Below are 26,607 nucleotides of genomic sequence, written 5' to 3'. Positions count from 1 at the left end.
AGAAGATTAGATCATCAATTCTTATAGAATATAAGTTTATTGTTGATAGTCTTAAATAGAATTTGACACACCATTGGTAGGACTGTAGCACAAGGTTTTAATAGGTCTGTCTTAATTATGGGGAATGGTATAGTTCCAACTCCTTATGCTAGTACACTTTATGTGTATTGAATAGGACCGTCTTGGGGTAATTTTTTTTATACTAACTATATAAAACAATTAATAGCTCATGATTATTATGAGTGCTTATGCTCTTAATCCTGATATGATTATTGGACACGTGCATGTAGTGTTTATTACTTTGATTCATAGAAGAGTAAGATTCTTTATGGATCAATAAACTCACTGAGTTGGGTAATAACATTATGTGTATGGTGAACATTAATTATTGATGGAATCCACATCCCGGTATCGAGATGGATGATACTCCCTTAAAGAAGCTTATAAGTTTTGATTGTGTCAAACCCTACAAGTGGATTTTGAATTCGACACATCAAATAAGTTAAGTGGAAGGTCTCAGAGAATTAATATGTCAATTAATTAAATTATCAGTAATTTAATTAAATTAATGAGTATCTGAAATCTTTACGTGGGGAGATAAATAAGCATTTAACAATATGAGCTCGAAATTTAATTTTGAATATGACAGGGAGTGCAATTATAATTTTTTAGTGGTATGAATTGTAATTAATGTAATTAAGGATTAATTCGGGTTGGATTAGGAATTCTTAATTACGTTGGAAGCCCTAATCATATTTTCCCAAAAGTCCCTATTATAGCTTATATACACGCGTTCTATTCAGCGGCAAGGGTTAGACAAAAACGCAAACACAAAGGCAAGCGTCTTCGTGAGAAGTAAACCCTAGCCGCCGCTGGCGAGCCCACTCTCTGAGGAGGAAGGCGTGTTCGAGGAATACAGTAGAAGATCTCTTATCATCATCAAGAGTTCTTCTTCGATCTCGCAGATCCGGGAGTTCCTCTTCGTACTTGCAGATTCGGGAGTTCTTCTTCCTGCTTGTAGATTCGAGATCAAATCAAAGAGATCTCACAGGTATGATCCTAATCACGTAATTAGAATTTGCAAGATTGAATTTTTATTGTGATCTGAGTTTGAAAGATCGAATTTTTGTTTAACCCGGGTATGCAAGATCCTGTTTTTTTTTTTCTTTTTTTTTTTTTTGGTTATCCGTACGCACTACAATCAGATCTTAGGGTTATTCCACAGCAGACCCCTTCACTTGGAACTACAAAGAGGTTAATATCATCAAAACACATTAAATATAATTATGTAGTCACTGAGGCTAACAGACTCTCATTGGGTTTATAAGACATAATTGCCCAAATTCTTAGAAAATCCTTTATTACTATGGGAAAAAACACCTAGAGTTTGTCATCTTAAACTAAAAGGTGAACAAAAAATATTAGAATTCAAATCAATATGCTCTACACTAAACATGATATTGATGAATTTCTAATACAAATCAATGATTTACTAGATAAAGGACTTATATAACAAACTCTTATTTAAAAAAAGAAAGAGAAAAAAAAAACACTCATGGATCAAACCAATATCTCCTATTTTAGTCCAGCATTTCTTGTTATGAAACATGGTGAGAAAAAAGAGGAAAACCAAGCATGGTTATTAATTATAAATGGTAAATAAAAACCTTGTGTTTGATGGGTATTTCATCCCATGACGGGATGTTTTTGGTTAATCAAACTAGAGGGGCTAGAGTATTTAAAAAATTTAATTGTAAATCTAGTTTTTGGCAAATCAAGTTATCTGAAAAATTAAAACCACCGACACATTCTTAATTCCTTATAGACATTATTAATGGATAGTTCTATATTTTGGAATTTGCAATGCTCTACAAATATTCTAAGGATAAAATACACTTACACCCCTTAAACTATATCATCCATTACCAAATACCCCCTTAAACTTTTAAAAACAACGCTTACTCCCCCTAGACTATCAAAGGGGCAACGGAGTTGACTCCCCTTAACTAAAAAAAAAACTTTATCCCTTTTATTTTAATTTCACTCCATTTAACTTTGGTAGTAACTTATCGAAATTAAGAATCAAACAACTGTAGAACTATCAAAATTGTCATGAAGCTTCAAATATCATCTATGTTCACTAGGAAATTAATTTTATGAACAAATAAAAAAATTATTTTATTTATTAAGTTCAAATTATTTCTTTAATTAAGTTTTCTGGACAGTACAATGTAATTTTATAAGATATATGATCTATGAATAGGTAAAAATTGTAATATTTAGTATATGACATCATACTATCCATGTAATGTGGATTAAGTGTATTTTTATTTTATATAATTGATTATTTAACGCCTTAAATTTTTATCTTCTTTTATTCTTAATATCAGTTTTTTTTTTTTTTTATATGTTACTCTTATTTTTGTTGTTGTCCTTTTTCCCCTTTGTGGGAATTTTTGGCACTTTCATTTAGTAAATTTATTAATAATAATATTCCTTTGACTTATAAGGATAATTTTGTCTTTAAAAGAGTATTAACTGTTCATGTGCCACATGCACTACAATAATATATTATATTTAATTATATTTTGTTAACAGAAGAAGCTTTTCACAAAGATAATTTAGGGGGTTTAAATGTATGTCCCCATACTCCAAAGATGGATAACCCTTTTTTCCAAATCCAATCTTCTTATTTGTTTCAAAGCACCCACAATCCCCATTTTAAAACTCATCTCATTTTCAAATTTTGCAAGTAGGGTACCTAAGGTCACTTTCTTCTGTTGAAATTGGTTAGGGCACACGAGAACATCTCCTCGCCTCATTTAAGAAAAATTCTCTTTCAACTTTTTTTTCTTTTTATGACAAACATCTTACATAGTACAACAAACATTTCTAGGACAAATGTCGCAAAGTGTCCAACACCTTCCTCGCGCGTAATCAAACTCCTAAACCCACTTTTCTACTCGACTGTTTGCAATTTTTTTTTATTTCTTCCATCCCCAAAAGATAAAGTGGTGACTCTAATCTTGTTACTTCCCTTTCTCAAAATTGCTTCTTATCTTGTTGCCAGGAATCCGTCCACACTTTGAGAGATTGACACCTCTATATACTAGGGACTAGAGAGTATAAGTTATCTTGTGATTAGTTGTTTGTTTGTACCTTTTGTTTTATAATTCCAATTTAGGTTGTGTTTCTTTCGCATACATTTTCCTTGTTTGATTAGAAATTCCATGAATGCCTATTTGTGCTTCAATTACTTAATCTTTTGGCGAGTTTTAATTAACACAACTAGCTTGGTCTTCCTCTCTTCATATGCACTATATGGGGCATTGTGTTTGCTTCATTGTTTAGGGTGCATTTTTTAATGTATGTAAGCCAAAGGTTTATGCCCTTCACACATGGTATTTACATCTTTTTTGAGATTAAGTAAAACTGTAGACAAGAAAAGTAGAAGATATCTTGGAAAACCATTGCCTAGAAGCACCTAAATATCTCCATGCACAACATCAAATGGTTTAGAAGCATTGAAAGTGGAAGTCTTCTTTGTTTATCAAGAGAACATATGTCGCATTCAAGGATTTAATCATACTGAATACAAGGAACAACCTTATGTATGAATATTAAAGTTGATAGAACCTATAACGTCACAAATCAAAAGAAGAACATTGGGAAATTGCATTGCAATAAATAGGATTAGGAAAAATATGGAAAGATTCTTCTAAAGTTTCAAAATGCAAGATCTTGAAGGTAGAATAAAGCATCTTTATCTTTAGCTAACAATATCAAACAAAAAAAAATATTGGATCTAATAAGCTTGCTAGCAAAAACTAAATTGAGAGTAAGAAAAGGAACAAAAAGGACATAAAAAAAGAGTAAGATGATAATGCAATTGAACAGCGCCTAACAACACCTTTGTAAGTGAAGCAAACTTTGGAATCATTAGGAAGGCAGACAAGTGTATTTTTCAAAAGATTTTGTAGTTGTAAAAAGCGACGGATTATTAATTATATGATTAGTAGCTCCCATATCTAAGTAGCCAACTATTTACAAGGATTGTATAGATGAGGAAGAGAAATTTCATGGGCAATAACAAAAGATGTGGAGAAATTTGGCATGGATGGAAATAGAGGAGAAGAAGATATGGGTACTGCGAATGCATGTGAAAAAACATGTTGAATCAAAGGCATGGGTTCTAAGATTAGTCTTGAGGAAAAGACACACAAGGTTGATTAGCAGAAGTTTTTGAATTGGAGGCAGATACACTACTTGTTGCAGGTGCATCGTAAGCTCCATTAATGGTGAACTTGTAGTTGTAAGGAAAACCAATGAATCCGAAGCATTTATGGACAGTGTGACTCCATTCCTCAATGAATGTATTTATGTAGAGTACTTGAAACCATGCATCCTTTTCAAAATAAAGAATTTGCAAGGACCAATGTGACATTCCAAAGATTGTTTGCCAAAGAACTACCATGAATTTCCTTCATGCTTTTGGTAGTATAATCACTTTTGTCAATAGTTCATATAATTTAATACAAGTTCTTAAATTATTTAAAATTTATTTTAATGGTAGTTAACTTGATGCTAGACAAAATATATTAACTTTAATAGTTTAAATTTATCCATGCAAATATAGTTGAAAAAATATAACAAATTTTGTGTGTTAGAAGTAAATTTTGTGTACTTTATAAATAACTTATCGACAATCGACGGTAGATTTTGTTTTCTTTCTCCAATATTTTCCAAGTTTCAAACGGACCTTATAAAACATTAAAAGCCTTTCATGTTACTTGGGGATTTTCCACATGGCTGAAAAAGTGTTTCCCTCTTATATCATGTGACATTATTATATTTGATACTATATGTTAGAGAGAAACCATCAATTGGAGTTTTTCAAAGGTTCTCTCTTTCGCCTGGTGCCCAAGGATTTTCGATAGAAGACATCTCCTACATCTTTTTTTGTAGAAATCAAATGGTGGACTGGATTAAACTACTAATGTTTTGCTTCATTAAAAATGCACTAGATAAAATAAAGAATTTTTTAGACAAGTTTACTCATTCCCAAAAGCAATTATTATATAGATTAGATCAGATATCATCTTAAAGTTACAACTTACTCATTCCCAAAAGCAATTATTATATAGATTAGATCAGATATCATCTTAAAGTTACAACAACAATAATGGTTCGCTCGAATCATGAGTTTTTAACTTAGTATTTGGCATAATTGTAGTATAGCATATAACAGGGAGCTTTTTGGAGTCCCTTGTTTGCCCTTATTATACACTTGGCCATATTGAAATCTAAAGTCTCCTAAACTATGACTATCTTAGCCATCTAAGTTCATTATGAAAGAAGAATGTGATAAATGAACTTCCATATTTTTCATAACTTACTTTATTTGATTCAATTAAATTTTAGATGCCTGCTTTGTTTTTTAAGGAATGTGGATTACTTGTTGGTTTGTGTATAATCATGTGCCAGTCCTATATATATAACATTCACAGGTTTATAAGTATAAATAGATTGTGGAATTCTCAATTGGCGAAAAAGAAAAGACGAAAAACAAAAAACAAGCAAATATGGTCCTAAAAGTGATGGAAAGATAATTACTCTAATTTTTCCTTGTGCTTTTAAAGTTTTTTGATGTATATGTTAATAACAAACAATATGTCATATACATCATTTGTGATCATACGGAAATGTCAAACACTATAAGTATTTGATTTGCACGATGGTGATATATCCACTCTTACGTCATATTTCATTTGCCAAATAAAATAAAATAAAAATGGAATCGAATCGAATGAGAATTTGAATGCAAAAAGAATGAAAAAATTAAATGACAAATTCAATTTTATTTCACTTGACTCCTTTCCATTCCAATGTACCAACCATATTATTACAAGATTTAAAATGAATGAGTTGTATGATCTTGATTTTCTTGGTCTAAAGAATGTGGTGAGAAGGGAAAGGCTGAAGATCTTCAATCTCCTAAAAGTACAATGAGAAGACATCTGATTACAATTTAAAGAACTTTAACTTCAATGCATAAAACATTCCCAATTGCAAATGCACAAGAATTTGAAGTCAAATAGAGGTGTTAATTTTATTGGAAGTAAAAATATGCTTTAAAATCACCCCTTCCACTTTATGCAGTCAAAAAGAAATCAAACATCTGATTCAATGCAAAATAAAAAACGGATTGACTAATTGTTTCAGTTTGCCAATGTCAACAACCCACTTAAGGAACCACACTAAAACAAAGAAATATCTTATAATATGTCTTATATAAATAAAAATTGTACATATTGTTTTTAAGAAATTGTTTTTGCAAACTAACAAAATCATCCTTTCTTGAAATGTTTGCATTTTTTTGACATGATAAGTATGATTTTTGAATTAATAAGTTTGATTTGATTGACTGCCAAACATTAACTCAAATTACCAAAATAGTTCTATTTTTGTTCCATTTTTTGAATTGAAAATTCAATATGATTTGCAATTTTATATATTTATAAGTGTTTATTTCATTCATTGAACCCCATGTCCACAACTTCTTCAAAACAAAAGTCATTCACTCGTTCGGGCTTCAAATAGTTTCACAAGACATGAACTTAAAAGGAAATGGGGAAAAAAAAAACAGGGAATAAGAAAAGATTAAGCTTGAACATTTTAGCTTTTGTTCAATATCCCAACAAAAATAAAGAATAAAAAGGAACACACTTCACAAGATTTAACAAAGAGATGACAAAATAAGAAGGAATACACGTAAACAAAGCACATAGACATATCTGCATGAGCTTAGAAAGTTTTTTTTTTTTTTTTTTCATAAAAAAAAACAAAATATATAAACTTACTTTTAACACACAAGAAAACCCCACCCGAGCTACACCCAAGGAGCTAATAAACTACATGAATCCCTTCTCACAATTGTATTTGATTTAAGGAAACATTGTGTGTATCTTTCATAAATAAAATTAATCACAATAATTGTCTGATAGATTAATAAAAAGTTTTCAGCCTTCCTGCCTAAAGTCATCCAAGCATTCTGTTTCCTGTTTCCAAATATTTCCACAATACCCATCAAATTATGAGTTAAAATGCTCACATGTGCGCATTGAAGCGGTGCTCAAAGAAGCATACCTTCTTGCATTGCCAGTAGGGTCCAGCAAGGTGGAAATTTCCCGTTCACATCAGCCTGATTTCCAGAGAATCCCAACTAAAATCCCATTCCGTGCCGTGCATGCCCAGCTGTAAGCTAAGGTTGGAAGAAACCAACAGTCTGCAACATCTGCCACCCAGAGTTGAACAGTGGCCGAGCAAACATATATGTATCACTATACAAAAGGGCTACAAAACTTCAAATTCGTAGTACACAAGGAGTACGAAGAATAGAAGCAATTGTCCCCAACCCAAAACTGGCAAAGACTGGATATAAATCAACCCTGGTACTTACTTTAGTTGGGGGAAATGAAAAAGTCCTGCTCAACTGATCAAAACTACCTTGTGATCTCCAATAGACAAACCTTATCAGAAGAGCAAGCATTCAAAGAACTGTAAATTGAGCAATGAAGTTCGTACGAGTTGGCCGAGGAGGGCATTAAACTAATCCATTCTTTGTCAACCTGCTCAACATGGGAATTCATTTTCAAGACTGCATGGAAATGGAGCTTATTGATCTGTTTTGCTATCTTCTTCATAAATTTCATGGAGAATATCATGTGCAAATTGTCCTCAAAATTCTTGCTATCTTTGAAGAATTGTATCCCTATATCTGCTTTACGTGAGTTTACAAAATCAAGAAGTACTGAGCGGCCACCAACATATTTTTGACTGGCACCATGTACCTGCAAGACCATACCATAGTAGCAAGTAGAGAACAGGAAAACAACAATGCAAGTTACATAGTGTAGCACCAATTCAACACGTGTGTGTTTTATCTTCCTTCTAGAAAGGCACATGATGCCCCATAAGTGGCATTTTGAGGTGTGACAAAAAGTTCACCCATAAGTTGGCAACTGTAATTAATTGAATTGATTGTGACTAAAAGAGGCAAACTCAACACAATTTAACACCCATAAATGTAGAGGGAAAAATAGACAATAAAAGTCTTCTCATGGATGGTTACATGGAAATAGGGTTTGATGTGATAGTCTCTTACAGAAAATTTTGCAAGGAGATTTAAATGAGGCCACCTTTGATCAGAAAACGAAAGCGGATATTTTAAAATCTTGTTCTTATATTCTGTGTTATTCAGATATTCTTGTTTACCTTTTCTTTCACATAACTGTGCCAATTTAAACAAATTTGGGTCAAGTTACGTAATTTTAGCCTTCCTATTTCCCAAAGCATTAAATATTGGAATTTAATGCAACATTATAGTAAAACATCTAACCTCAATATACTCCACACCCATTTCAATAAGATTATCCAGAACAGGATGTGATGAAAGCAAGCTAACAACTCCACCAGATCCAACTGGAGATTGGAGTATTTCCCATGGCGATTTCATCAAAATCTTATGCCTGTATTTTTCTTCTTCTGAACTGCCAATGACTGGCAGCTTTTCTTCTTCCAGGAACCAGACCTGTAAGTTGGTTCAAAAATAAGAAACAATACTGAAGAATGCATAAATCTTTACAATCTCACACATACTATAATACAAACAGTCAAACACACTAACATGCATATTAGGAAATCTTTAAAAAAGACATTTCATAGAAGGACAAGATTACCTTTCGGGAGTCAAATGAGAAGTGATTGTGCTGTAAGAATAGCTCTTTGAGAAATTGAATTTCATGAACTGGGCAAACAATAATCAGAGGCACAGACAAACGGTCTTCCAACTGCAATGGAAAAACAAATACCTTAGATTTTGTAGTGAAAATTTTAACTAACAATGCTTCTGCAAAAAATGAATAAAGGGAACAACAATAAAGGGACAAAACAATTCCAAAAACAAAAAAACAAAAAAAAAATGCAAATTTCCAAAAGAAGAAGTGCATTGTTTACTAACAAGATATCCGCAGTGATTTGAAACTAAAAAAACTACAAGAAGGAAACTTCTAATACAGTCCTCATATGCTCACTCATCAATAGGGTCCTTTCCATATCTTTCTCCTATCCGTAAATCAGTAATCTCAAAGTAAAGAGGAGTCCAAGGGGAAACTTTGGGGGTGATTTCAATATAAGCAGGCAAACTGACAAACTTTATGTACAGGATACAGGGCCTCTAGATGAGGGTTGGGAATTGACCTTCTGGATCTAGGTTTTGGAAGGGTACCCATTTTTTAGCAGGAAAATTAATAAAGAACATGTAATGACCAGGTTGAGGAGCAAGTGGCCAATTCAAAAAGAGATGGTATTTTACCTCAAGACTAGACTTTAATTTCAATAGAAATTTTTAGGGTCTCAATTTAGAGAAATTTCAACATAAATTTCAATTCTGGTAGAAATTTTGATTTCAATTCAAAGATATATTGAAAACTCAAAAATGGAACTTCGGGAAACATTAAAATAGACAAATGTGAATAATTTAGAAACAAAATAAAGAAAAACTCAAATTTTGCTCATTTTTTTTATTTTTCATCTTAGATATCTGAAATTTAGGCTGGTATTCCTGAAATTTCAGCCAAAATTTTGCAAAAAGAAACCAATACCCAATTTCCTTTCAAACACTCCCAAAATCCAAAATTGAGACCAAAGTTTCAGAAAAGAACTACCAAAATTTAAGGCTATAATTTCACATATCCCTGTTCTTTTAGAGGAGCTTGATCACAAGGATATTGAATCCCAAAGCTCAAAAACTGACAACTGATAAGATGAGCTTGTTGTTGCCCACTCAAAGAGGGTAAGAAGTTAGATTAGATTATGATAAAAATAAGATGAACAAAAGACAAAGTCTAGTAAATTTAAAGTTTCTATATATCATGATGCAAAATGTTTGAAAAGGGATCTCTAATATTAGTTGCCCTAGGTTTCAAGCTCTCCTTAAAAAATAACTTTAGAAGTCATGGAGCGTAAGCTGTGGAGAAAAGCGGTTTTGGTAAAATATTGAAAAAAGGAGGGCCCTAAGATTGGGAAGGTAGCTACAGTTGCACCTTTTGGAAATTCTTTTACGAGGAAGAGGATGAACTTCTTTCGTTTGCTTCATTTGAGGTGGGAAAAGGGTTGTCTGTTTCCTTCTGGCATGCTGTGTGGTGCAGGAACAATGCCCTTGAAACTCAACTTCCATTCTTCTCACATGGCGTACGGAGTGGGGAGACTACGTTTCAAGCCCAACTTCCTCCCTAATGAAACTTAGCAACCAACAAAGAAACTTTTGTGGATGATTACCTTTGACCTCGTGTAACAGAAAACACAGTTCTTTGGAATACAATTTTCATTAGAGATGCACAATAAGATGGAAAGGACAACTAGGAGCTTAACCAAAACCAGTACTTAATAATTGGCCAAGTCTTCAAAGATGTTCTCTTGGCTAATCATAGTGAATCAGGCGTGAGTACTTCCCTTGGAAAGTGAAGATGGCTTCTTCACCTAGGGGCCTCTTGGGAATAAATGTTGACTTTCGACAACTTGCAAAAGGGAATGACTTCAGCAAATCAATGTCTATTGTGCAAGAGAGATAGGAGCACCAGGCTAACCATATTCTCCTATGTTGTCCAGTAGCTAGTGATCTTTGGGATTTGACATTTGAAGGGGATATGCTGGGTGCAGTCTAAAACAGTGAAATATGAACCTCTGGTTTAACAAGGGCTCTTTGGGAGGAAAGCTAAGGAGAAGAGTTGCACTCAATTACTCTTGCTAAGTCTTGGATATTGTGGAGAGAGGAACAACAGAGGATTTGAAGAGTGGGACCCTCTTCCCAAGCCTTAAAGGAAGAGGCGGCCTCAGACGATTTCTGGGAAGGAGTTGTCACAGTTCCAATTGTAGTGGATTTGTAAATTTTGTTGACAGCCTCCTTCCATTAGCTTCTTTACTGCTTTGCTTAGCAAATCCATTATAATGACTAATGAATATAGCAGATTTACTGATCCAGAGAAAAAATAATTCGAGAACCTATCAACCTAGTCTATCACAAGTTGGTTGCAAACAATGCATGAAAAAAAGGATATATGAACAAAAAGATAAGATTATTTTATTTTTGACAAAACAAATCAAATGCATTGAGGGTCTGTTTGGATCAAGGACTTGTTTGAGGAAAGAAAGGAAAATAAGAAGGAAATGCATTTTCCATTGTATTTTCTCTCTACATCAATAGTATTAAAAATAAAAATTTGTCTTAATATAATTGAAAATTAAGAAAATTCAAATGTTAATCAAGTGTAAAATCAAAATTTTATTATTTATTTGCCATATATTTTAATTTTCCTTCCCACTTTCCTCAATAACCGAACATAAAAAAGGGGATTTCTTTATATTTTCCTTTCCTTTCTCTTATATTTTTCAAGTTCTAAACAGGGCCTGAATAAATTGAAATTAAAATAACATCTCACCATAAAAAATTTCTGATCATTGCGAAGTAATGTCTGGAGGAAGGGTCCAGGTGAAATATCAGAACTTTCTGAATTTAAAAGGTCCAGACCGGGTTGACTTTCCAACTCTTCATTGTTGTTAACAACTAAAACAATGGCAACTTTTCCTTCAGACATGAGGTTAGGTCTGTTTTGTAGGAACTTAAATTTTGAATCAACATTTCCTTCACCGTCACGAGTAAGAGATTCCTCAGAGAGTTCCAGTGTATTTCTCATTAGCTTTGCTGAATTAGCACTTAGAAACTTGGACAACTCCCATCTGATCAAGAAAATAATGAAACGTCAATAAATTAGAACCAGAACAGACAAAGAAATAGACCTTTGTGAGATGTATATGAGAAGCACCAGATGATGCCATAGATACAAATGTCGGATTTGTACGATAAACAACTCAGCTCAAGTTGTTTCTGAAAGGAATATGAATCAATCAAGACAACAACAAAGATTTTAAACAATCCAATTTCACCTCTCAGAGGGTATCTCAATATTCTGCAACACGAGTTCAAGTAATTTGGAATTCACACTGACAATCTCATCCGCGAGTAATCTCCCTTGGGCTTTTTCCCCAAACTTAAAGCCATGAAAAACATGTTGCTGCTCCATGGCACACAATTTCTTCTTCGCAGCTATTAGCCGTTGTTGGAACTTCTTCCTTTGTTTCCATTCCTGAAATTTATCAAAGAATTACTTTTTATGATTTATCTTAGGCTATAAAGAAGCAAATCATTGGAACTTAAAACTATAAGTAAAATTTTCAAAATTAATTTGAAATTTTATTTTAAAGAACACATTTCCTTTCTAAGGCAAAGTCAGGAAGTCATAAGGAAGCAACATTAATCCAAAACATAAATCACCTCAGGAAAAGACCTGCACTATTTTTTTATTTTTTATTTTTTTTATAGTAAATAAGAATTTCACTAATAGAATAAGAAAATACAGCTAAGAGAATAAGACATCTCCTTAACATAGTTTGGAAAATCCAGACAAAAAACATAGAGACAAACCTGAAAACTACAAAGCAAGAGAGAGAAAAACCAACACGAACTAACACTCCAACACATAACACCAATCATGCTGAACATCAGAAAAGATCACCCCCTTAAAATTCCCCTTCCCCACACACCAACGGGAAGACAAATAATGTATCTTTTCCCAAACCAGCAAAAGAGATGACTTCTTCCCTATAAAAATACGCACATTATGCTCCATCCATTACAGGCCCTTTACTATGCCCCCAGACCAACCCCTGGGGGACCCCCGCCCGCGGGGGCGGTGGGGGGGGTGGGGGGGAAGCAGCCAAACACCCCTTCAACCATTCATCTTTGGCAGCAATGGTCAATTCAACTAATCCTTTAACCAATTTACTCTCTCAATCACAGCATTCTCCCTGTTGATCCTTCCAATAGAATTAAATCTTACACCACTAATACTTGGTTGCAATTTGACCGTGGTGGGAATTTTCACCAAACCACAGAGCTTTATTCTTAATCTAAGCAGCCCCCAAGTCCTCAAACTCCAGCATCTGTGGTCCATCTACCATTTAAGTTAATAACAGCAACAACAATAAGGAAAATGCAAGAGGAAGAAAACAGTGGAACACCAAGCACTTGACTACAATGACAACGGTGCTTGAAGATCAATCGTTCCATACCATCCAACTAAATATATATTTCTTCCAACTTATATAACACATGTTTAGACAGTTTGGAGGTAAGGTTGTACATTAGAACAGAAAAGAAAATGAGGAAGGGCCAAAAAGAGGAAGAAGAAGAAGAAGAAAAAAGCTGAAGAAGAGAAAGCATTGTACATAGAATGGGACAGAAGGAACACAAATTCTGAATTCAAATTGATGACTAGTCCAACATACAACTATCAAATGTAGTCACATCCTAAAGGTAACTAAAACATATAATTACAAATTGACCCCATCAAAATAGAATAATTACACCACAACAGATTCTAATACATGAGACAAGCCTTGACCCGATGATAAGAGTGTCACACTTGAACCAAAAGGTCAAAGGTTCAAGCCACAGAAACAGCCTCTCCATTGTGGAGGTGGCTGCATACATCATGCCTTCACCACACTCCTGAGATGACGTGGGAGCTTTATGCACGGTGTTGCACATTAACAAAGTCTTTAACACATGAATCCTAAATTCCTAATGTCATAAATCTACTAAGAGTATGTATGCCAAATAGATATCCTAAATGATGATGGCTATCCGCCGTCATACTTTGCCCGCTAAAAGGAACTTGACTCTAGAGAGCATGACTGAAAATGTGGCACTAACAACTCGTGAGCACCCTCATGCTTGTCCTCCTTAAAAAGTCATGTACCATTTAAAGCGTGCCACCTCTCTAGAGGACCAAATATCATCAAAATGGACTTTAAACACAAACTCTTAATATGGAATAGCATTGACCATGGGTAAGAAACAGGAGGAGCTAAGGACCTTAAGGACCTGCATGAGCCCTCAGAAGACAAAGCAGGAAGCTCAAATGTCTTAGTACAGTGTCAAGTCATCCACACATGGTCCCAAATTTCCACGAAATTGTTGAAATTTCCACTTTCCATCACCCTCAAAATCGAAATGCCAGTCGCTTTCAGTCTTACATAATTTTCACGAAATTTCAACGAACCATCCAAAATTTAGCAAAACCTCGAAATCTTAGAGACACTTGTCAAAATTTTAACTATAGAATGAAATTTCCTCGGAATTCAAATGTAGATTTAGACACAAAGTGAAATTTCTCTCTTAATTTATCTTCTTGTTTTTTTGAAATAAAAGGTTATTACAAGGCTTTTGAAATTATATGAAAAAATAAACTTATAACATTTTATTTAACCATTCATGTCTAAATTATCTTTATTTGTACAATAAATAATATTTAATTAATTTATGAATTTAATTTAAATTAACCAAATATGTTCAATACACATTATATTACAACTATTGGACCTCATACACAACATGAATGTATTTAATTCATCATATACTAATCCTAAAACTTATATTATTATGTCTATTAACCATTTCTAGAGTTTCATAACAGAATTCCATGTTTTACTGCTAATTTCCATCAATAATTCAAATTGTAACCAAAATTGACATCGAAACTTCCGTACTTTTGGAGCTTTGAAATTTTAGTCAAAATTGAAATTCAAGACCTTGTGGCTCCACATTGAAACCCAGATTAATAGTCATATGCAGGAAAATCAAGCTTTGTTTTTTTTTTTTTTTTTTTTTTTTTTTGTTAAAACAAAAGGGTGGTGTATTAGAATGAGAAATAGAAGGTACAGCCAAAGGGGGCAAGAAGTCTGCCTCAATCAATTCTTAGGTCTATGTTTTTAACCGATGGAGAATGGGCCAAGGGCAAGCATGGAGTTTCTTCAAGGAATTTCTCATGTGCATTCAAACCTTATACAAACCATGATAAAATTAATGATACATGTCAACTAGAAGCTTATAATCGATATGTTAGAAAAATTTACACCTAACCTTAGCATGCAACTCATGGATATGATAAATGGCTCTGCAAGCTCAAAAGTACAGGCATCCAGTGATTATGGGAACAAGATCAATGGGTGGACAAGGTTTATAAACTAAAAAGAACTGTTACCCATGGAGCGGACCTATTTTTAGAGTTGTTATAAACAAACTACTCGATAGCGGGTAGCATTAAATCTGCCCTCAAAGAAAGCAAATAGAACATCAACTAAGCCATGGTCTTATCTTTACCCATAGAACAGGTAACCCACCACCATGCAATTTTCAAGCAGGGAAATCCCTAAATGAAGTGCAGGAATGGACCTATTTTTAGAGTTGTTATAAGCAAACTCCAAAACTCGATAGTGGGTAGCATTAAATCTCTCTTCAAAGAAAGCAAATAGAAAAATCAACTAAGCCATAGTCTTATCGTTAACCATAGGACAGCTAACCCACCAGCATGCAATTTTCAAGCAAGGATATCCCTAAAACAAGAGCAGGGAATGCATAACGCCCCTAAACAGGTAATGTCTGGATCAAAGCATTGACAATCCCACTGTAAATCATCCAAGGATTAATGCCGGAAGAAACCATTCGCCGAAATCATCAACAAAGTAAGAAACACCAAGTCTACTCCAAAGTAAATTGAGAGAAGTAGCCCTGCTCTCAAGAATTCTGCCATTTCCCTCCAACCAAAGACACCAGAAAATAGACATAAACAAGCATCCACACAAAGTCTTTCTCCCCGTCCCCTTCCCAACCCCCTAAACAGCATAACATAAAACGCTTCCAAAGAGGTAGGGCAGACCCAATTCTCTCCTAGAGTGTTGAACAACTAACTCTAAAGTGACCAAGAGAAGTGACAATGTAAGAACATGTGTGAGCAATTCTCCAATCTCCATTAAAGCAATGTACAAACATATCAGGCGATAAGGACTTAATTAAGTCTTCATTTCTGAAGCAATCCATTAGTGTTAATTTTTCCCAAGATCGTGTCCACACAAAAGCCTTAATCTTAAAAGGAATTTCAACTTTCTAGAGGAAGGAGTGAAGGGAAAAAGGAATGGCATTGGGATCAACCAAATACAAGAAGATCCAAATGGAAGACAATAAAGATAGGGTTTGTTGCGATGTATATGATCTTGATAGACCATGTCAGGGAAAACACTTGTGTGTTTTGTACGAAGACAGGAAGATCATTTTGATCCTTGCTAACCCCACAACCCAGGGATCAGAAGTTTAGGAACAAACTAGCCACATAGGCCCTATTAAGAGAAGTATCCTAGATCATAGGGCTTATTAACGAGCTTAGAATCAAGTTCTTCTTAGCAGTCATAACTTGGGAAATTCCTTATGAGGTCAGTGAATTATCATGTGAGTTTGTACAACATGTAGGGGAGGTGTTAGTTGAATTATCTGAGATGAGCTTCCTAGTGAGATACCATCCGTGCGGGACATTCAGCATGCCATAAGTCTGGTCCCCAGTTCACATTTGCCTCACATGCATCACTATAATATGAACCCAAAGGAGCGTGCTAAGCAAAACAGGCGAGTAGGAGAACTCCCTGCAAAGAGCTTTGTGAGACACAGCCATAGTGCTTGTGCAGTGACAACCCTTAATCCAAAGAAGGATGGATGGTGGAGGATGTATGTTTATAGTAAATCCCGCCAATAATATCACCATCAAGTAAAGGTTCTTGATCCCTACACTTGCAGATATGCATCACATGCTAGCTGGCTTTAGTTGGTACTCGAGGATTGATTTGCACAGAAGACCTGAGATGGTTCATTTACAGGTGTGTTTGAGTCAAGCCGAGTCAACACCGTGGGATACTCAAACTCAACTTGACTCAACTCGAAACTGTTGAGCTCAGAACTTGACTTGAACTAATCATAAAACTGTTTGTGCTCAAGCTCAACTCAATTAAGTTCGATTGGATTATAAAATAATATCAACATAATATAAAATAATAGAATGTATTACAAAATTAAATATGTGTAAAATCATGGTTTTAAATAACGGTCGCAACCGTTATGTAATGATGTTACGTAATGGCTTTTTGGGTCCCTGATATTGTTAATACCCTGCTAAATCAGTGGGAAGAAAAATGACAACTGTAATGGCCGCTACAGACCACTGTCGTTATATAACTTTTGCTATGGCCGTTACATAACTTCCGCTGCCGCCACAGGACTGTTATGGAAAAATATATATAGCTACTTCTTTTTCTCATTTTTATTTTCCCGTTTCATAAATTATTCTCGATGAGCTATGTGAAAGGAGGGATTATAATGAGGATGATAATGATACAAAAATTATAATATTAATATTCTCAAGAGATGCATTAATTAATAGTTTGATATGGACATTATTTTGTTAAAAAAAATTATTTTGATAGTAGTGTGATTTTTCTTTTCTACATTTTTCAGCTTCAACGCTCTTTTCTTTCCTAGTTTTTACCTTGTTCAAGTTGTTACTGCATTATTTATTTAATGATAAATTTTATGATTTTATATTATAGTGTAGGTTATAGTTACACAATATAACTTGTTAGATTGTAAATTATATATTATATAACTTATATAATGTAAAATAATAAAATTACAAAATCTTGATTAGGCTCGTGAGTAGTATTACAAAACTTGAACTCAACCCATTAATCTACTTGTGTAGAACCAAATCAAATCAAGTTACAAAGCGAGTCAAGCCAAGTAGCTCATGAGTAGGCTTGGCTATGGTTTTAAAACTTGGACCAAACCAGCCAGCTCAAATTGGTCACCAGGCCAATCCGGTCAACACCCCAGAACCGTAAATGAAGCAAACCGGTGTCGAGCCAGCCGACCTGTTCAAACCAGTGTGAACCGGCATCCAAGGCGAGTCAACCTAACTCTTTATTTTAGAAAAATAAAATAAAAAATGAAAGGAGGCGTGCGCTTAGGTTTGAACCCACCCATGACCTCCTTAACATACTCCTACCTTAACACCATGCCATTTGAATTTATTTATCTATTAATGGGTTAAATAACATATGTAGATAACTAAAAAAAACACACAAAAACATTGTGCACACATGTAAATAATAAATATATTATATAATAAATAAAATATAACAATGTAATAATACTATAATAAATATAATAAATTTTAGAATATTTTACAAAGATAAGAAAAAATTCAAATTAATTGAGATACTTATTAGCAATAATTTATGGCTTTAATTAGCTAAATAGGAGACTTTAATTAATCTTTACAATATATTATATATGGGATCAATGTGATATTATTTTTCTAATATACACATGCACACACATACATACATATAAATAAATATTATGCTAATATCAGTGATTCAACCACTAGTCCGACTAGTCTGATGACCCAATGGCTTCACAAGGTCAATCACCAATCTAGCTTTTAAAACCATGGGCTTGACTCACTTACACTCCTAGGTTCACTTGGGTGGTTATTCATGCCCTTTGGACATTCTAATGCTTTTAGCACCATTGTGATGGTTATGACACATGTATTGTAGCCATTTATAGGAAAATTCCCACTTATCTATAGTAAGACTAGGAAGGAGCACTTGATACATCTTCATTAGGTTTTGAGCCTAATACTATCTCTGTCACAGCTTAACTACTTTCTATACACAATTCATTAGAGATTTTGGCACCATTATGGCTAGCATCACTAATTGTCTTAAGAAAGGGGAGTTCAATTGGACCCCTTGGAGAAGATGACTGAAGCACTGCACTTAGGCATACAGAGTTTAGTAAAGTCTTTGAGGTTTCTTGTGATGCCTCTTTGGTAGATATAGGTGGAGTTTTGAGTTAGTAGGGACACCCTATAGCATTTTTAGTGAAAAACTCTCAAGAAGTTATACAAAAATACAGAGCATATGACAAAGATTATTCAGTGGTGAGCTCCCTACAACATTGGAGATGTTATCAATTACTACAGGAGTTGATACTATTTTCTGATGACCTTGCTTTGAGATAGTTCAAAGAAAAAGTTAGGGCTAAGCATATTCGTTGGGTAGAGTTTCTTAAGGAATGTACCTATATTTTTAAACATTGCTGTGGAGTTTTTCATAGCACAGCATAGGATGAATGACAATGTGAATCTTGTCTATGTCTAGGATTTAATTGCAGGTCTGGGCTTTTATTTGATGCTTTTTACAAGTGGCAATGAAAAGGTTACTCAAAGCATGTCACTAAATATGACAACTTGAGTCAAAATCTAGCTCCAAAGCCTTCAATGGGAAAAAAATGAATGAACAAAAGCATCCATGAATTGCACAACATGAAAAGAAAAATGTAAGAATTCAATCCTCAAATTTGATGTAAAGCATTAATTAATATATTGGCAGAATATTGCAAAAGAGTATGCCTCACAAGCTGGCGCCTTTCTTTCTTGGACCTCAGATCAGACCGTAAATTTAATTCAAGGAGTCCCTTTGGAGGGGTAATCTGCATTTCTCTTCTGTCCATGTCAACAATAGGAACAATTGCTTCAACAAATGGTACCCATGCAATGGAATCAGAAACACCAGTTCCTAGTCTTGGCATTCCATTTTCATCAGGCATTACTCTTGATGAATCAAGCATGACCTGTAAAAGATCATTTGCTCCAGTATTGAAGACATTGACTACAATTCCCACTAGTTCACCAGTTTCCTATAAAGAATAACACAATTGAAACATCAGAAAACCAAGGATTGAACAAAAATGAGTGAAGGTTTATCCAAGAGAATAAAAATAAAGCAGAAAATGTATCAAAACAGCAGATTAAAAAAGCCAAACAACATACATTAATGCTTCTATATATTTAAGACTGACAGTATTTGGCATTTTAGAAACTAATAGAAATTAAAACCTTCCTTTGAAATAGCCCTTTGAAGTAAGATAAATGCTTCTCTTAAGCTAAACTAAAAAAACATATGCATTTACTGTTTCAGAAGTTATTAAATATCTTAGCATATTACCAGACAAAATATTATAGTAAGTTTATACCTTGAGAATAACTCTCATGCCAACGAGATCTCGACTGTAAAACTCGCCCTCCAGCAGCTCTGGCCTATCTTCTTCCTTAACAAGTACAGTTGAGCCAACAAGTTGTTTAGCCTGAAGAGACAGAGAACAAAGCATAAGAGAAACACATGTACATAATAAAACCATAAAAAAAAAGTCATGGCTTTATATTGTATCCAACCATTGGATTTCAAAAACATGTAATATAATATTACAAAGGGTTCCCAAACTTAAATAAAGTGTGTCAAATAAATACTCAAGGCAAACCAAGCAACGGAAATTAGCATACCAAAACTGTTAGGGAGGAACATTGTCAAAGCCAATGTTTTCTGAATCAAATCCGAAACTAAACCAAAATGGCAGAAGTACAATGTGGAAACTATGGCTCAATGGAATAACCAACAGGTCAAAAATAATCAAGTATAATATGTTGCCAAAAAACTTGAAAAAGTTTTATAATCCATTTTGACAGAATGAATTTTCAAAAAACAAAAAAAACAATCATATTTAAACCACCAGAATATTATCTCAATCAAAATATTAATGAAGCTAGGCAATTAGTTTTATCAATACAAAGCAACATGTTTTCCCCCCTTTTTTTAAATAAGTAAAGAGAATATCAAAACAGCTCTAAGGGAGTGCCTACCCCTACTTCTACAGAAACTGAACAGAATTAAAATTCAGAAAAGTCCAATCAGTCAGTAACTTTCTGGTCTCCAGAACTCCAAAAACACAAAGTTTGTGTGACAGAATTCTTAATTCTCTGCACAGGCAGCCCTTTTCCTACAAAGACAACTCTACTCCTCTCCCTCCAAATGTTCCAAAAAACACATCAAGTGACTTTCTTCAAACTTCCTTTGTCCTGCCATGAAGTCCACAGTAATTCCAGCACAACGGTTGGTAATTCATGGCTCATATGTTACCCAAGCAATGTGAAAATCAGTAACAAACCAAACTCCACATTTCTCATTTCATTTGGAAAACTTCACCAAGTGGCAGGTAAGGGCACCCCAATACCCAGATCCTTAATCATTGTAATGTACAGCATATGAACCAGGGAAAGAAAACACATTAAATGGATCATAGTTGGCAGCCCCAAAAAAATAAAATAAAATAAAAATTATTTGCATAAAACGCACCAGGTCTACTGTGTCAATGCCAGTGAATCTAACTATCCAATTCTTTTGTCCAGGATTATCTCTTCCTTCAACCAGCTCAACTTCCTGAATTGTTTCTCTTCCTAAAACCCGTTGTCTCAACCATCTTCTTCCAGGCTGAGACAAAAAACAGTGTTAACTTAACAACACATTTGAAGGGAACACAAACAAAATCTAATAATTTCAAAATTCCTGCCTAGTGGTTCAATGTTAGTTTTACCTTGGAAAGTCGCAATTCAGGAAAATCAGTGTTGGGTTTTACAGCAATCTCCCCTTGAAGCCCATGAGCATTGCTTATATACCCAACTTCAACAAACCCTGATTCACTCTCACTGGTTTCAACAATTTCTTGAGTAGCTGAAGCAAAATTTAATTTAAAAAATAACAAAATAAAAACTCATTACACAAACCCAAATCACAAGGGCCAGGAAAAATAAATACAAAAAGATATTTCCATGAAAATTATATGAATATGGAACGTGAATATAGTCTGATTTAGTTTGAAAAATTTTGAGAATTCCCCAACGTACCAAAACGCTTCCTCACTACGGAGGGAAAAAAAAAACGAGAGAGAGAGCGTGGATTTGGATTTGGGTAGATTTGGACAAATTTCAATATAATTTTATATTACATCTTATCCAAATCTAAATACAAGTGTCTCCAAATATAGAGTAAAAAGCTTTTAAAATCGAAATTCACCAAAGCATGTCTTCCTGAACATTGCATACGTACTCAATTTGAATAAATTCTCACTCATTCACACGAGTTTCCAAAATTCCCAATGTATGTGAATTCATATGTATTCAATTTCAATAGATTCTTATCCATACTAATTATAACTATTTCCGTAGTATGTGAAACTAAATAGTGAAAAACTACAGTAACTTCACACATAAAAAGGCCAAACTGATCCCACCCATCAAAACCCATCCCTCGCTGAAATAAACAAATGGCTCCACCTCTAAGATTTAAAAAAAAAAAAAAAACCTACAATAATTGAACCTACTGAAGAACGCCTTCAAATGATTCAAAAAAGAATAGATGAATCTTAAATTCACACTAAATTTACCAGTGCTGGGCACAGGAGGCAGAATATGCTTGTAATGTCGCAAATGATCCACTAGAACTGGCCCCCACGAAGAAGCGCCGAGTGAAGAAGCCGGTGGACCTCGAAAAGGGGCAGCTGCGAAACGGCGAGAGACTGGAAGAGTGAGTGATGGAGAGAGTGAGTTTGAAGAGCACAGAAGCGAGGGTGTCTGCATCCTTCAGCTGTTACCGACCAAGAACAGAGCAAATTACAGATAACATATACAGAAAATTAGAAAATATAACAGCGTCCTCAGAGAGAGAGAGAGAGAGAGAGAGAGGGTGGAGGAGCCGGAAGGGAAAGGATGGACCTTGAACCAGGGCCTGTAGTTTTTGGGCGGAATCAAACTTGAACTCAGCAGTAAAACGACATTGTTTTGTATTTTAATTAACTTATAAATCGGTGATGTTTGAAATATATCTCATTTGAGTTGCGCCTTCGCCTGCCAATCTAGCTTCCCTTAGGAGTGAAATGGATTTTCCCTTAATTTTATTTTATTATTTATTTAAATTCTCATTTTATTTTATTTTTTTTCTATTTTGGTGGGCATGTTTAATTGTAAAGAATATTTTTTATTTTAGAAAAGTATAAAAAGGATGTAGATTATTTATAGTCTTATGCCTTAAGGGGGTTTTCTACTCATCAATTAATACATATAGTTTTGTGAATATACTCAACATTAAGAAAATTTATGACCCTATGAGGGGTTTTCTATAGTTTTCAAAATATACTCAATTTACGGCCCTATGCCCTGTGGGAGTTTTCTACTCAAACAATACATATAGTTTTATGAATATACTCAACCTCAAGGAAATTTACAATCATGTGGGGGGTTTTCTACTCAACCAATGCAGTAGTTACTATAGACACCCTATTTTATCCAACCATTATATAGCCAAACTTTAGGGATTTAAATTTTTGTTCATGGTTTTTTCCAGCTATTAGTTGTTCGGGGGGTTCTTCATACAAATTCTTTTACATTCTTGTACATCACAAGTACATTTTTTAAAGGAAATACAAATTGAAATGGGTCTTCACTCTTTGACTGCTGTTATTGGGTCTTCTTCATCACCTGCACATACAAAAGAAGGGTCCCAATGTTAGTTCACATGTTAAAGCCCACTGGGCCCATTTTAAACCAATTTTATGCTTTAAAATCAATGTGGGCCCACTTTGGACCTCTTTTTGAAAGTAGCAACTTTTGGGCTTTATTTTGGATAGTTAAAAGGCTGATTATGGGCCGAGTTATTGAAAAGTCAACCCAAATTTGAGCTAAAGGAAGTAAAAGAACCCAACCCAGCAACCTCTCATAACTGTTCTCTATGGCAACCAAGCATGCATAACCCTTTCCCTTCCTTATGCAACAATTTTCAATATAAATGGTTCCCATGGCTAGACACATTCACCATTTCCCATAAGGTAGTCCTCATTACTAGTTTTCCTATAAATAAGAATGGAGATTCAAAATTCAGGGGGGTTGAAGATTGACACAGCAGGAGGGGAATTAAGATAAAGGGGTTGAAGATTGACATAATGGGAGACTGGTAATTAAGTTAGAGAGGCTGGGAAAACTTAGTATACGGAAGACTAAAAATAGAGAAATTGAAGTGACTCTGAAAAAAGAACCATTGAGAGAAAAAATAGGCTAGTAGGAAGGAGCATTCAGAAGAGACTAAGGCAATAATATGAGGAGGCTTACTATATCAAGAGCAAAATAGAGAAGTTTAGTGGGCTTGTAGTGAATAAAAGTAAAGAGAAAGAAGACTATATAGTTATATACCCCAATCCCTACTTCTATCTCATTTCAACCATGAATGTATGTTTGAATAATGGTTTAAGTTTAATAGAGTATTGAATTTGTTGCAAATTACAAAGTGTTGTGAATAATTCCCCCAGCTTTAAGCCCAAATTACGCCAAATCAAACCTTGGTCAGTATCCCAAAATTCAAAAATTCCCCAGACAACGCCAAAATCAGAATCAAAAAGAAGGAAAAAGCCTACAAGAACCTTGCAAAAAATTCAGGTAGACTTGGGTTTTTGACCTATAGACCCAAAAAATCAGAAACCCGAGTCAACATGACCCAAATCCAAGTCAACTAAACCTGTTGACCTGGACCTCCTAGGTCTGAGTTAACCTAACCAGACCCGGACCCGATCCAGGTCAACTTTGACCTAGGTCAATTGACCCATTTACCAACTAAACCCTGTTACCCCAAGCCCAAAACAAAAACCCAAACAAGACTAGACCTAAGTAAACCCTAATGTGGCCTAATAGCCCACTAAATCTAAACCTTGGACCTAGCCCAGTCCCAAACGCAGCCCAATTGAACCAACTGAATCCTAAAACTACCTAAACCCACTCAACCTAAAACCTAGCTTAAGGTCGTTCTAATTAAACCTCAACCCAAAAAGACCTCCCCAAGCCCAATTTAGCTAAACTTAACCTAAGCCCAGACAAGACCCAACACAAGGCCTAATCCTAAACCCTAAGACCTTAACCTAAGCCCACATAACCTAACCCAACCACCAAAACTAGGTTAATTGGCCAACTTGGAACCCTATTGGCTCACAGGAAACTGTAAAAAAGCCCAAGGAAATTCAAAGAAAAAAAATAGAAAAGAAAGAGAAAAAGAAATCATAAAACAAAGATAACAAAAGGGGGGCCTTTACTTGTGAGGTCTAGAAGGAATAACATGGAAAAGAGCTTTAAGCTCTCTACCCCCCCCCCCCTCTGGTGTTTAACCTGTAAAACAAAGAGATCAAAATAGTAGAAGTAAGAATGAGAAAGTGAGAAAGAGAAAAAATCGAAATAGAAAAGCATAGAGAAGAAAAACTGGGATTGAGAAAGAGAGTGTAAGATTTGAAAGATCAAGACAGAGAGAGTGAAGTTTGAGAAATTAGAGAAAAGAGAGAAAGTGAGAAGAATCAAAGAGGGAGACGGGCTTACTAGCTAGGCTCCACCGTGGGCAACGGAGGCTGCCGCAAAGGATAGCTGGCCATGGTAGAGGGCTGATTGCTTCGGTGAGCGAAGAGAGAAAGAGGAGTAAGAGAGGCAGAAGGGTTGAGAGAGAGATTCGAGAAAGTTCGAAGAGAGGAAAGAAAAGAAAAAAAAAAGACAGAGTTTTTTTTCTGACTTTATTATTATTTTATAATAAAATATTAATAAATACTTTATTTGGGAAAAATTTATCCCTTTTAAAGCTTACATGGTGGTCAAATCTCGTAGGATGGTCCTTCGAGATCGCATGGACATTTGTTGATCCTCCTCATTCAATTCAGTAACAATTTGCATTTCATGATAGCTGGTTTTTTTAATTTTATATATATAAATTTATACATAGATATGAAATTATAGATAGAAAGGAGCTTGAAGAATCCAAAAGCTATCATCCTCTCTCTCTCTCTCTCTCTGGGCTCCTGGAACTTCACCATCGATCCTTGCGATAATCTCTTCAGCAGCAATTCACATGTAGCTTCAAGTGCGACGTCGTCATCTCCGACACCAGCCGAGTGATGGAGTTCACACTTCACATCTTCCCTAGCCCTGTTCGTATACCTTGGATGTAGTCGACAGCCAATTCCAGCACTCCGGCAGGGGAAATCTCCTAATTCAAAAGGAAAAAAGAAAATTTTACGGAGTGCCGAAAAATTATGTCACCTAGAATTTTCAACTGTCACTGACCTTAGATAAAGCAAAATTTATAACTAATTAAAAACCAACGTAATTCTATAAAATTAAACAAAAGAAAACAAAAAAAATGAAAAAACGAAGAAAGAAGTAGAAAGAGGTGCAGGCAAATGCAGAATTAACAATAAAAACTATTGTTTGCATGCTTTTGCTTGCGTTTTGGAATGCAGAAACTGATTATATAGCTCAATCTAAACACACCCAAAATCGGTCTGAACCAATACTTCAACCCTCAATCTTCTACAAAACTTTCTCAGCAACCAAACAGAGTGAGAAGTCTACTTGTTTACCTTCTTCTTGCGGCACCTTCAGCTCTATGAATCTCAATGACCCAAAACAGCCAAACGTAAGAATTAAGAGAGCAGCAAGCTTCCCTTCGAGCATGATGAAGGTACGAAAAAAACACTCAACTTCAAAGAATAAGCAGAAGTGTGGACCTTATAAGTCACACCCGATTTTAATAATGACAAATACTCTTGGTATTTATTGTTTGTCAAGTTTGTGTGCAGGTTCATAATAACAAGATCATTTGATGACACGAAAAGACTTGAAGGCTAAAGACCCTGAAGACTCATTGTAATTTATATTTTGTGTAATTTGGGTATGTAATAATTTC

General features: G+C 34.6%; 1 protein-coding gene across 3 annotated transcripts; it reads right to left on the bottom strand.

Annotated features, from left to right (window-relative positions):
* Positions 1–5,846: 5,846 nt before the first annotated feature.
* On the bottom strand, positions 5,847–22,692 carry LOC131145195 (uncharacterized). Of its 3 annotated transcripts, none has more exons than XR_009134015.1 (12): positions 22,614–22,692; positions 22,286–22,485; positions 21,437–21,573; positions 21,199–21,333; positions 20,042–20,152; positions 19,424–19,705; positions 12,004–12,203; positions 11,499–11,796; positions 8,739–8,849; positions 8,399–8,590; positions 7,147–7,850; positions 5,847–5,994 (listed from the first exon to the last, which is right to left on the bottom strand). XR_009134015.1 is itself a non-coding variant. In XM_058094336.1 (11 exons), exons 2-11 carry the CDS (start codon positions 22,476–22,478, stop codon positions 7,503–7,505), a joined length of 2,007 nt encoding a protein of 668 aa, XP_057950319.1. In that variant the 5' UTR covers positions 22,479–22,485; positions 22,614–22,692; the 3' UTR covers positions 6,800–7,502. The 3 variants fall into 3 exon arrangements, 1 of the variants encoding a protein (XP_057950319.1); XR_009134014.1 differs by lacking the exon at positions 5,847–5,994 and adding an exon at positions 6,800–7,058; XM_058094336.1 differs by lacking the exon at positions 5,847–5,994 and having other exon boundaries at positions 6,800–7,850.
* Between the last annotated feature and the right edge of the window lie 3,915 nt (positions 22,693–26,607).

The sequence above is a fragment of the Malania oleifera genome, chromosome 12 (assembly GCF_029873635.1).
Source record: "Malania oleifera isolate guangnan ecotype guangnan chromosome 12, ASM2987363v1, whole genome shotgun sequence".
Classification (NCBI taxonomy): Eukaryota; Viridiplantae; Streptophyta; class Magnoliopsida; order Santalales; family Ximeniaceae; genus Malania; species Malania oleifera.
This window is presented reverse-complemented; position numbering and strand designations above follow the sequence as displayed.